A 13,158-nucleotide genomic window follows, 5' to 3' on the forward strand; every position below is an offset into this window, starting at 1 on the left:
GGAGGTATGGTAGGACTACCTCTTCTTGCCCTTTGGTGGGATCAAAGCCATGGTCCTTACACCAAATGAAAAATCTTTTCCACTTGAACGCATAAGACGTCCTTGTGGAAGGTCTCTTTGCCTCTCTTAAAATATTCATACATTCCGGAGGCAGATTTAAGTGTCCATATTGCAAGACCTCAGGAGCCATGCAGTCAGGTTCAGCGACGGGAGGTTGGGATGCAGGATCCTCCCGTCCATCTTGCTCAGCAGGTCTGGCCTGCACGGCAGACGTCTGTGTGGACACAGCGACAGATGTAACAGATCTGGGTACCACCATTGTCGCGGCCAATCCGGAGCAATTAGAATCATGTCCATGCTCGATCTGATGAGCTTGGCCACCACCTTCGGAATCAGTGCCAGAGGGGGAAAAGCATAAGCGAACATTCCTGTCCACTCCAGCAGGAGAGCGTTCCCTTGCGTCCCTGGCCGGTGGAACCTGGACGCGAAGGCGTGGCATTTGGCGTTTTCGTCGTCCGCAAATAAGTCTATGTCTGGACGACCCCAGCAACGGAAGAGTTCTTCGACCACTTCGTCGTTTAGCACCCAGTCTGGCTGATCTTCGAAGTGCCTGCTGAGTGCGTCTGCTTTTGTGTTTAGCTCGCCTGGAAGGTGTACTGCCACCACCGACAGTCCCCGAGCCAGAAGCCAGTGCCATATTGTCTGGGCCTCCAGAGACAGAGGGCGAGATCGAGTTCCTCCCTGCTTGTTCAGATAGAACATAGTTGTAGTGTTGTCCGTCTGAACCAGGACTTTGTCCGTTGTTATTGCTGGAAAGAACGCTTTGAGCGCCAGATGAACTGCTCGAAGCTCCAGCATGTTGATGTGGTATGTCTGAAGGTTTGTCGACCAGCGACCCTGAATCTGAAGACGACCCATGTGAGCACCCCAGCCTTCTAGAGATGCGTCCGTTACCACAGACAGCGAAGGAAGAGGTTGCTGAAAAGGGACTCCCTGCAGGACATTCCGAGGGCGAGTCCACCACTGTATTGAGGTCAGTGCTGCTTGAGATAGGATGATTCGATCCTCCCAATCTCCAGTCGCTTGGTCCCACTGATCCTCCACCGACTCTTGTAGAGGCCGCATCCTCAACCTGGCGTTCGGTATTAGGAAGATGCAGGACGCCATGGAGCCCAACAGAGACGCTACGTCTCGCACCTTTGGACGAGGAACCTCAAGTAACTTTTTGCATTTTTGTCCCTTGGAAGAAAGTCTCTCTTGCGAAGGAAACGCTCTTCCTAACTTTGTGTCTAGAACTGCTCCCAGATAGTGGATAGTTTGTGTGGGCTGCAGGATCGATTTTTCTGAGTTTACATGGAGGCCGAGCCTGTGTAGCTGTTGGAGACACAGGTGACAGTCTTTGGTGGCTTGTCGAGGCGACGGACTCTTTAGGAGCCAGTCGTCTAGATATGGGTACACAAAGAGACCTTTTTTGTGTAGACACGCCGCTACCACTGCCATGCACTTGGTGAAGACCCTTGGTGCGGATTTGAGTCCGAAAGGAAGCACTTTGAACTGGTAGTGCTTGGACCCTACCAGGAACCTCAAGTACTTTCGATGACCTGGTGTAATAGGAATGTGGAAGTACGCGTCTTGTAAATCTACCGAACACATCCAATCTCCGATCTGTAGATGAGGACATATTTGGTGGAGTGCCAACATGCGAAACTTCTCTTTGACCACCACTTTGTTGAGGAGTCGAAGATCCAAAATTGGTCTGAATTTGCCTTCTTGGTCTTTTTTGGGGACCAGGAAATATCTTGAGTACACTCCTTTCCCCCTTTGGGATAGGGGTACCTCTTCGATTGCGTTTTTCTTTAAGAGGACGCTCACTTCCTTTTTGAGGAGCTCTAGTTGGTACGAGCGAGACTTTTTTGGAGGAGCCGGTTGAGGTTTCTTCCTGAAACGTAGCGCATATTCATTGCGCAGTATATTCAGCACCCACCGATCTTTCGTGATGCTGACCCACTCTGCCAGATGTTGTGCAGCACTTCCTCCCACTGGAGTGGGTAACGGCGTCAGAGGAAGCCACAGCTCAGGCCTTGCCTCCTCTAGGTGTGGTAGAGGACTGATGATGTCCGCCTCTACCTCTGCTTGACCTTCCTCCTCTGTATTGTGGCTTTCCTTGCGGCTTGTTTTGAGACCATTGAGGGGTTTGAACCCTCTGTTGGCCTCCCCGGTTCTTGTTGGTCTTGAAGCGTCGTTTGAACGGTGCTTTCTGTTTTTCCAGACCTACTGCCTTTACTGTGTCTAACTCAGTCTTCATACGGGCCATTTCCTGATCGGCATGCTCCCCGAAGAGTGAAGATCCGGAAAAAGGCAGATTGAGGATGCGCTGCTGGGCATCTGGTTTGAGCCCAGTTAAACGCAGCCAAGAGGATCTCCTCGCACATATCCCATGTGAGTAGTTATGTCCAGCTAGAAGGGCGTTATCTGCTGATGAACTAATCATTTGGTTTGCCACCAAACAGCCCTCCGTCACGGTCTCCTCAAAGTCCTTCTGGTCCTCCTTGGGCAATTTCCCTTTGAATCGTTCCATGGAGTCCCATAGGGCTCTATCGTACCTTCCCAGAAGGGCTGATGCACTAGAGACTTTCAGGGATGAAGCTGCTGTGCTGCATACCTTGCGTCCCCAAGAATCTTGCGTCTTGCTGTCTTTGTCAGGAGGAACTGACGAAGAAGGAGCGACTGTGTGATTCTTCCTAGCTGAGGCTACAATAACTGAGTCCGCCGCAGGGTCACCTTTAACAAAGATAGGATCTGAGTCAGCCGGCCTATATTTTTTCTGGATACGTGCCGGTACTGCCCTGATCGTTGCTGGCGTGAGGAAAACCTCTTTGATTGGGTCCATTATTCCTGGAACTAATGGGAGCAACGGTCTTTTATATGATTTGTGATGAAGAGTCTCAAAAATCACAGTAGTGGACACCTCTGGAGTGGTCATTTCTATATTCAGCTTGTGAGCACCCCTTTGCAAGACGTCCAGATATGTGTTGACGTCGTCAAGAGGGGAAGCTCTTGAGCGAGGGCTGTCTGCCAGCGTCGGAGAGTAGTCCCCTTTAGAAGATCTAGGCGAAGATGGAGGGGAGGATGATGGAGTTCTTCTTCTCCTGTGGTGAAAATGCTCCTTCCTCACCGGTGATCTCCTAGTTCGTTCCTCCCTTCGAGGAGAACGTGATACCCTCTGATGTACTGGAGATCTCGATCTCTCAGTCCGTACCTCCTTTCTCGGTGTTCGAGATTTGGGTTGCTCCCTCCTTGGCGATCGGGAGACCCTAGGGGCATGCGACCTGTCCGCTCTTCTCTCTCGTGAGCGTGATCGGTGAATGGCAGGACTCTGTCCATCTGCCTCTTCTGCTTGCTGAAGAGGAGACCCGTGGACTGGACTCAAGTACCTTTGAAGTCTCTCTGGTGCCTTAGAATCCTTCCAATTACTCAAAGGAGCATACCATCTTGGCGAGAGTCTTATATGTGAAGTGTAACCCCGCTGGGGATTCTTCTGAACCGGACTCCTACTCCTAGAAGATGACCCCGTTGAACCCGAGGCACTTGAGGAGGAATGGAGTGAAGCAGATTGTGTCACTAGGACTGTCGAAGGCACCGAAGGAGATCTCCGTCTCACCGGTGTTGGAGGACGTCTCAAAAGCCTTTCCCTCGACGTCGAACGCCTCTGCGGCGTCGACGGGGTGATAACCTTCGGCGTTGACGTTGACCTGTGGTCCCTCGACGCCGATCGGCGATGATGCGCCGACGGCGGAGTCTTCTCCCTCGACGTCGAACGGTGTTGTCCTGCCGTCGACGGAGGTCTCGACGTCGAATGGCTTTGTCCTGCCGTCGGCGAAGGTCTCGACGTCGAACGGCATAGCCCTGCCGTCGACGGAGCTCTCGACGTCGGCCGACGTTGATCTGTCGGCGACGGAGATGTCAATCGACAATGTTCTGTACTTGATGTCGACCTGGCATGTGGCGACGGCGGAGGATCGGACATCCTCGACGACGAGCGCCGACGTGCCTTCGATGATCCCTTCCTCGACGACGATCGTCCGAGGGGGCTCTTGCTCCTCGACGCCGAGCGCCTCCGTGAAGACGTCGGCGGAGGTGTCACACTCTTCGAAGCCTGTCGACGTCGAGACGACGGCGAGTGTGATTTGTCTCTCGACGCCGACCGTCGCCTGGTTGACGGCGGCGGAGTTGACTTATGTCTTGACGCTCTCGTCGACGGCGATCTCGTGGCTTCTCTCGACGCCGATCGTCGCCTAGTTGACGACGGCGGAGCTTTCTTCGACGACGGCGAACCTCTTTTCGACGACTATTTCCTCATCGACGCCGATCTCGACGTCGACGGAGCTTTTTCTCTCGAACTGTCCATCAGATGTCGTTTTTTCAGCGCCGAGCCCGGTGCTGAGGTTGATGGACGCTCTGACTTGCCTTTGGAGGGAGTTCTGGGTCTCTTTGAACTCTTCCTCTCTGCAGATCTTCCTCTCATGGATCTCTGGGCCAGACCATAGAGCCTGTTCCTCTCTCTGTCTTTAAGAGTTCTGTCAGACAGTTTTTTACAATGAGAACAGTCTTTAGGATCATGATCCTCTGGCAAGCATAAAAGACAGACCTCATGAGAGTCCGTTTTTGCCTTCTTGTGGCCACAAGAAGGGCAATCATCAAATAATGAGGGCATCCTGAAAGGAAAACCTCACAAAAAATTGACTGCTAAGCAGTTATTTACTTGACTCTGATGTGAAAAGTCAAAGTAAATCAAAAAATTGTTCTTTTGAAGATTTTCTGACTGAAAAAGGCAGAAAAATGTGGAGCTGAGTATCCAGGGTCCTTCCTGAAGGAGCCGGAAAGAACAACTGACCTAACTGTAACCCCTGAGGCATGATGGGAAGCTAGGGGCAGAGGTGCCTTAAAGGCACAGCATCAGTTTTAGTGCATTCAGCTACAGGTTAGCTTTTCAGTCTTTTTAGACTGGGGATTTGCAATGCAGCCTGGGAGCTGTATATGTTTACAGTGTGTTATGAGAATTTCTACTGTTTTTTAAGCATTAAAACAGTTTCTAAACAAGCATTGGTGTTGTTTCTCATGTTTCTAATGCAAAATACACTGTATGGTGGAAATTCTTCACAGCATATTACAGCTCTGTTGTTTTATTTGCTGCAATTGCTTATTTTTATATATATATATATATATTTATATATATATATGTCTATATATATGTGGGGCACATATAATATATTGTTTCCGGGGTCCCGCGCATGGGCGGGAATATTCTAATGCTTATGACTTTGATGAGGATCCCCTGGAAGAGAATGAGGGCTTGCCCCCGCAAGTGGAATAAGGTCTGGACGGCATGGAACACTTATAGAGGGGACCTCTGTGAACCTCTACCGGAAGAAGAAGACCTAGAGCCTGAGGGGGAGGAGGAGTAGAGGGCGGGGGGGAGGTTTAGTGTTGGCCCTAGTAGACATCATGCAGCTCTGCAGCTGAATTTACTGAGACGTGGCGCAGGAAATGAGGGATTACTGTAGACGAATGTAAGTGTTGCAGAAATACCTAAGGTGGATGACTCTTTTAATGTTTTAATGGTTATTATTGTTCTATTGATGATTGTTGTGGTGCTCACAATAGTAGGAAGGGGTCCTTGTGATTAAAAGTTAAGGCAGAAATGATGTTAGAAGGTCAACAGACTTAACACACTCATGCAATGATAGCATAATTTTCTTGTCAGACATTGGGAACTTTTATGGTATATTAAGGAAGGAATGTTAGTTGATGGTCTAGTGCCCTGAAGGGGACCTTGTGATTGTAATGTAAGCTGACAACTTCAATAAAAAGTTTTTTTTTAAAAAACAAAAACATTTCTGATGATGATGATGATGATGATGATTTAAGCCTTATATAGCGCAACTTTGCCCGTAGGCGTCAAGGCGCTGAAGATGGAAAAGAAGCTAAGTGTGAAAGGGAAGAGGGATGCCGGCTAGAGATAAGATTCCCTGAAGAACCAGGTCTTCAAGGCCTTCCGGAACTAGAGATAGGAGGGTTGATCCCTGAGCTCTGCTGGGAGGAAATTCCAAATACTTGGAACAAGGGAGAAAAAGGCCCTCCCACCCCATCTTGCTTTCTGAGTTCTAGGAACAGCAAGAAGATTTTTGTTCGCTGAGCGGAGGTCCCTACCAGGGACATAGAGGGACACAAGGGAACTAATGCCTTCTGCCCCCACTCCATGGAGGGCGCGGTGGGTGAGACACAAGGCCTTGAACTCTATCCTGCCTTGCATTTTCTGGCCAGCAAATATCAGAGATTTAATAATATGTGTGTGGGTGTGTGTGTGTGTGGGGGGGGGGAGTTTAATATAACACCCCTCCCCGGGAAGAATCGATGCAGGGGACTGGTACAAAAAAATAGGGAACACGGTGGAGCGGCAAGGGGCACACTGAAGGGGTACAGCAGACGGGGTGGCAGAGGGGAGGTGAGAGCACAGTAAAAGGCTGCATGTAGTGTGGGGGTACAAGGGTCTCTAGAGGTGTGGCAGGGTATCACACAAAGTGTCTCGATGGTAAATGTTGGTGGGGCGCACAGAAAGACTAAGGGCAGGCAGGGGGGGCAAAGAAGGCCATCAAGGGGAGTGGCAGGAAAGTATGCAGGTGCTGCTAAGGAGATGGGTACTTGTAGGGGCTGCACAGTGGCAGGAGCACAAAGAGCTGATGCAGGGGAGGCATCAAACACAGAAAGGCTGCAAGGGGTACTGAGGGGCGCACACAGGTGCTGTAGTGGAGGCCCAGTTTGCAGGGAAGCTGGTGCCGCATACAGTAGAGAAAGGGGCAAACAGGCTCCTTGGGGCTGGGCATGTTGACAGAAAGGGGTTGCAGGGATTACAGGGCACACATAGGCTTTATAGAGTGGGTGCACAAAAAGGGATGAGGGAAAGGTAGTGAACATATAAGAGGAATAGAAGGAGCTCAGGGACAGAGTAAAGATGCTGGGGACACACATGGAGAAATGCATGGGACCTGTAGAGGCGAGGCAGAGTAGGACACAGAGAGGCGACAGCAGTGACACACTTAAGAGTTGGATGGGTGCAGTGCGGCACATAGAAGGACAGCAGGAGTAAGACAAGACATAACTCGCGGGCTGCAAGGTGGCAGATCACACAGGGCTACAGAAAGGAAGGTGTCACATACAGGGAATATAGGAGAGACAGCAGGTGCTACTGGATGTGTGGGGCCCTCAGATAGGGGTTACGGGGGCAAGAAAGCACACACAAACTGCAGAAAGACTGTCGATACACACAACATCACAAGTCCTCCCAAACAATATAAGTCAACAACTTAATCAACACCTCCCTCGAACCAAGATCATACCACCATCATATGTCCACAGAACCAACATCATACATCCACTCTAAAAAGCTAGCTAACAGACCTGTTGTCATACACAGACGGTTATACATCAGCGCATCCATTATATTACTTCCACACAACCAATATCCTAATACCAACACCACCACCATCAAATGTGAACACATTCAACATAGGTCCACATTCTCTCCATCAAACATCCATAGACCTGCCATAAGATGCCAAAAAGCCCCAGCAATACATCCACACAATCAACATCATACAATAAAGCCACCACAATCAAACAACAGTAGCCCCACAACCAACTTCATATGCCAATACTGATGTAATTTGATGCCAACATGGCCGCAACCATAGTTTAACATACCCACTCTCATACCTGAACACACCCTACATAATACATGCCCACAACTAAGATCATACATCATTGTACATCCACACAAACAATATCATAGTCAAGTCATCCCCCGCCATATGCCAACACTCGCCACCATTCTTCCACAGAGCTAACATCATACTCCAATAGAACCACCCTCTTAGCCCAATGCATCCACCTTCACACAAGCAATATCATACTACAACACAAACCATCATAAAACCACAAAACCATTATCTTAGGTCCACAGAACAAATTGTACTCCAAAATCGCCAACACATTTACTACAAGATCATATACCAGCACACCAAAAACAGGTCCACACAAACGTCATAAATCTACACACCCTACATCATACATTAACACACAAACTCTCATTTGCGCAAACAAACAATAACAAATACCAGCAAACCCCCCATGCAAAAAGATCACAGGTTAAGTCCATCATTTTTGTGCATGACACGCCATTCCAGTTTGCTTGATTCTTGTCCAGGGAGGACCTGGCCTGGCAGATCGGGCTGGACTATTCCCATGGGAAGCAGGGTCAAGAATGATTGGCATATGACTGGGTCTAAACTGGAATGGCGTGAAAAAACGATGGATTTAACTCAGATCGGTGACTATGGGTGAATGTTTGATTTGTTCAGCATTCCGTCCATCATCTGCCCTTTTTGCAGTCAACCCCCATAACATGACAGTAGACCCACCTTCATACACATAGCAAGCCACGACCATAAGGAAATACACTCAACATCAAATATTCCCATAAACCCATCACTACATGTCCATATAGCTACCAATATGTCTCAGTAAACACTCATCAGACCAGTGGTAGCTGGTCATTTTACAAAGTAAAAATGAAAGGTCCTAAAACAATAGTCAGGGCACATACAAACAAACAAACAAACACTCACACGCTCACCTAAACACACACACTGGTGCACGCTTGCAGACAGGCACATACACCACATAAGCATATTCTCACTCATACACACTAGGTGGAAACTTACCTAGGGTAGTCCTCAGCGCAGTTTCCTCTGCACATCGTTTATCGACTTTCAGAACGAACAAAGCGCCTGAGCGAGGCTCACACCCTTATGCCCAATCAGAAGCTCAGATAGGACGGTAGGCTGTTCTTTTTCCTTCATACTAGCTTCTGATGGGGCTTAAGGGCGCATGACTGAGAGGCCCCAATTCACCATTATCTGACATGCTGCACTGCCTGAAGCTGGTGCAGCATGTCAGATAGGTATTGAGTCTGTGAAAGGACGGGCTGTAACAGCCCGCGCTTGACACATGCGCAATACAGCCCTGGGAGCCCTCTTCTGGTGCAGGGTGATATTGCAGCTTTTACATGTAAGGAAATGCTCAGTGAGATAGTTTTGTTACATATAAAAGCTGTAATATGTTGATAAATAAGATGCAGGTGCGACGTGATTGGAGGGGGGGGGGGTCGCTGCCCTTTTGGCCCCAATTGAGAAGCTGCTCCTGCATCAGGCAATCACACAGCACATTTATACAACTACCCACACCAACATACTTGCAAATATCGATCATGAAATGCCCCTACCTATAACAACCATTACACACATACTCAAGATGTTTGCAAAACCAAGCATACCCACACCGTCCAAACAATGCATCTAAATACAGCATCAAATGCCCACACACTATCATGCAGTCATAGTGACACACCATCACCCTACTGCTCAATATCCAATAATCATTATACACACACAAATACAGCATTACACACAAACCATCATATTTCAAGACACCAGCCATCATACAGCCACACACTTAGCACTTACTATTACTGCTGTGCAGAAACCATGAAAAATAAAATGGTAATAAAATATTTTATTACCATTTAATTTTTTACTCTCTGCCAGCAAATGGATTGTGGGGGCTGGGCCAGTGCATCACTGCTGCCGATTGGCAGCAGTGAGGAGTGGCCACTTCGGTTTGAAGTGCGCATGTTGGTTTGGCCACTACCTTGCTACGGCCAACTAGACATGCGCAATTCAAACCTTTCCAACCCAGATGTCTTAGACAGCTGGGTTAGAGAGCAGCACAGGGCTTCAGTGCCTTTGTATGTTTGGCTACTAACACTTCATTTAGGTTTACAGATCATCGCTCTGAGGGCTGATATACTGATTAGGCTGGGAGGCAGTATACATGGTCCTATCTTAGTCCTCTCATTCGCCTCCCCCCTTTTTTGTATACGTATGAATTTTAATGACAATCAGAGTATCTAAAAAAAACTACATAGGATGTATATATGCACTGAGAACATTTAAATTAGTTTCAGATCACAAAATCAAAGGGCAGACTTATTTTATAAGGCAATGGCGGTGGATCCTCTCCCTGGTGCTTAGGCAAATCTTATCAAGCATTTGAATCTATGCACTGCTGGCCTAACCAGTGTTTCGGGGTGAGTAATGATTTATTCTATCATACCGTTAGTGTACTTACTTTTGCCGCTGTGTAATCCACAACTTTCTTAGTTGTCAGGTCACATTTGTTTCCGACCAAGAGCTTATTCACGTTGTCACTGGCATATCTATTTATTTCTTCCAGCCACTGGTGCACGTTGCTAAATGAGTCCTTGTATTGCAAAAGGAAAGAAAGAAGAGAATATATTTAACATTTCCTGGGAAATCCGGGCTAGCAAGACTCTACATAGTGGGATGGTTAAGGCAAAAATTAAGGAGATCAACGAGGGTGCCCAGTAAAACAAAATCAAAGAGCACAGCAACCACCACGGTTCAGAAAGAAATGTACTTTTGTGCACAGCAATGAGATACTGGAGAAACTGTAAAGGGACCCATCAGGGACCAAAGCAACTCACCAATTAGTACATAACTTAAAAACATATAACCAGTAGAATGAAAACATCGGATTTATTTTGCAATTTTGTTAGAGACGCTGTTTAAGTGTATGACATTTCTTCCAGCGCAGGTGCTCCTCCAACATAGCCACAAGGACACACACACAAGTGCAGGTTGCCAAACAAGAGGTTACAGCAATATCTGTCACATCTCCTTTGTCACTCCCATGCTCACTGGAGTACCTGTTAAGTTTCAGAAGAACTGGTCCCTTTGCACAAGATACATTTTTGGTCGCTTTCCTGATATTTATTCATCTGTTTATGGAAGCATGAATTACATTACTTCACCCAATAGAGGCCCATGTTTCCTGCTCCCTTTAAACAGCAGAGGGGTTATCATCATCATCATAAAAACGTTATTTCGATCATGTAAATCTTAAAACGTACAAAGCACCTCATAAAAATAATACAGTAAAATACATAAGAATTATAAAATACAATATATACAATAAAAAAATAGAAGTAGTTCATACAATGCATTTTACACACTTAATCCAAAGAGTATACCAGAATTTAGCCTGGGAAAAAACAATTACCCTGCTTGTATCAGTAGACAAAATTCTTAGCAGCTCCAAATAATGGGCGGGACCAACCAGTTCGCACAGTGGAATAATCCACTTGGCCCTTGGTTTTGATAATGGGGACATAAAAAAAGCACGTGGACTATAGATTCTGCACTTAATTTGCAAGATGGGCAGAGGTTATCTAAAGAAACATTACGGCTCCATTTACTGCAAAACAATATGGTTGGCAGAGTCTTATAGCAAAATTGTACAAATAGTTTGCGAGCCAGAGGAGGTACCATTTCATCAATTGTTTCTTCATAACTTGCAATTGGCTTAAAATAAAAATAAAAAGCCTGGTCAACCCACCAGGTTAGATGTTTCCTTTGCCACGATTTTTTCCCATTAGATCGATTTGACCCTTGCCTGTGGTATTAAAGATATACTTTCCGGATTTAACCACCAAGACTCCAGTCCTACCCGCCGGAGTAGGCCTCTCAATGAACTAAACCAGGGGATCAAAGTTATCTGGGGATAGTGCACAAGGCGGTCAATGCTGCTCTGTATGGAACTAACTCATCAACAAACCGCAGGCGATGAAAGAACAGAAGCAATTTATAATCAAGCTTGTGAGTCAGTTTTCTCTGAGCAAACTTCAGGTATAAAGAAATTAAAGGGGTGCTATGGGGTAAGTTTAAAAGAGAACTTAAAACGCTATTTTCTAAAGTGATAAGACAGTTTGTATTCCCACTACCCCATAGTTCAGCCCCATTTATAGAACTCCCCCCAGAGTTTTGATGTTATAAATCTCTAGTGCGGGCGCCACCTTTCTAGACACCGTTTTTTTCTGTATTTTGGAAATATGGGCAGTCTGCTGGATTAACATTAGCTTTACTTTGTCAATATGGGGTGCACAATTTAGGCTACGTGTGAGGCGGACACCCAGTTAGTCGAAAGCGGATACTTGCTCCAAGGGGATGCTTTCTACAAACAGACTTTTTTATTAGATGCTATGTTTCGTTTGGTAAAAACCATATATTTGGTTTTGACCTCATTTAACACCAAACCCCGCTCACTACAGAATCTTTAAAAGTAATGTAACAATATTTGAAGGCCCTGGGGGCTTTGGAAATTAATAAAGTATAATCTGCAAAAAGGAGCACTGGGACTCTTTTCTCAGCTATTTTGGGGGCATCACACCCGTCCCTAGCCAAAAAATTAACCACCTATTTATAAAAAGTGAGAAAAGCGTGGGCGCGAGCACACACCCCTGCCTCACAACGCGTTTGATTGGGAATTTCTTTGTTAGTTGGCTGTTCGTGCCTCATCTCACTTGGGCTGCAGTTGATGTATGCAATCTACTTAGGATATCCAGGAGGTTGTCTGGTAAGCTCATTTCTTTCAACACTCTCCAGAGAATAGCTTGGAGAACTAGGTCAAATGCGGACCGCAGATCAACAAAGGCCACATAGAATTTCCCACCTTTAATAATCACTGCCTTACAATATAGACAGAGGAAGCAAAAAGCCTAGTCCACTGTGCTAATATTAGCACTGAACCCAGCTTGATAGTCGCTTAAGATACTGGACTCTATGATCCAATCCTGGATTTTTGCTAGGACCTGCTTGCAAAAAACCTCTGGAGAGAGTCAATGAGACTAAGGGTCTATAGCTAGCAGGGTCAGCTCTATCACCCTTCTTGTAAATTGGCACTTTTTGAGCTAGTTTCCACGATGGTGGAATATCCATGCCCAATGTAATGGCATTCGTTAACATGTTAATGCACAAACCCCAGACAGTCCGGTCCTTCCTGTACAGATCATTTAGAATTTTACCCAGACTGGGAGCTCTAGCAGGGACACATGAATACATTGCGGCTAGTGTTTCTTCCAAAGAGAAAACCAGAGCATCATCTGCTCCTAATGAGCCTAGCCCCCACCCCCTTTCAATAGGGTCTTCCAACTCTAAATTGTATACTGCATAGAGGCATTCGAAG

General features: G+C 46.7%; 1 protein-coding gene across 2 annotated transcripts in view; it reads right to left on the reverse strand.

Annotated features, from left to right (window-relative positions):
- Positions 1-13,158, reverse strand: part of LOC144782014 (ras-related protein ORAB-1-like) — a 141,995-nt gene that overhangs the window by 18,469 nt on the left and 110,368 nt on the right. For both annotated transcript variants that reach the window (XM_078661125.1, XM_078661124.1), the window contains exon 6: positions 10,246-10,377. In XM_078661125.1, coding sequence (XP_078517251.1) covers positions 10,246-10,377 — 132 coding nt within the window. The remainder of the gene's footprint in view (positions 1-10,245; positions 10,378-13,158) is intronic.

This window comes from Lissotriton helveticus, chromosome 9, assembly GCF_964261635.1.
Source record: "Lissotriton helveticus chromosome 9, aLisHel1.1, whole genome shotgun sequence".
Taxonomy (NCBI): Eukaryota; Metazoa; Chordata; class Amphibia; order Caudata; family Salamandridae; genus Lissotriton; species Lissotriton helveticus.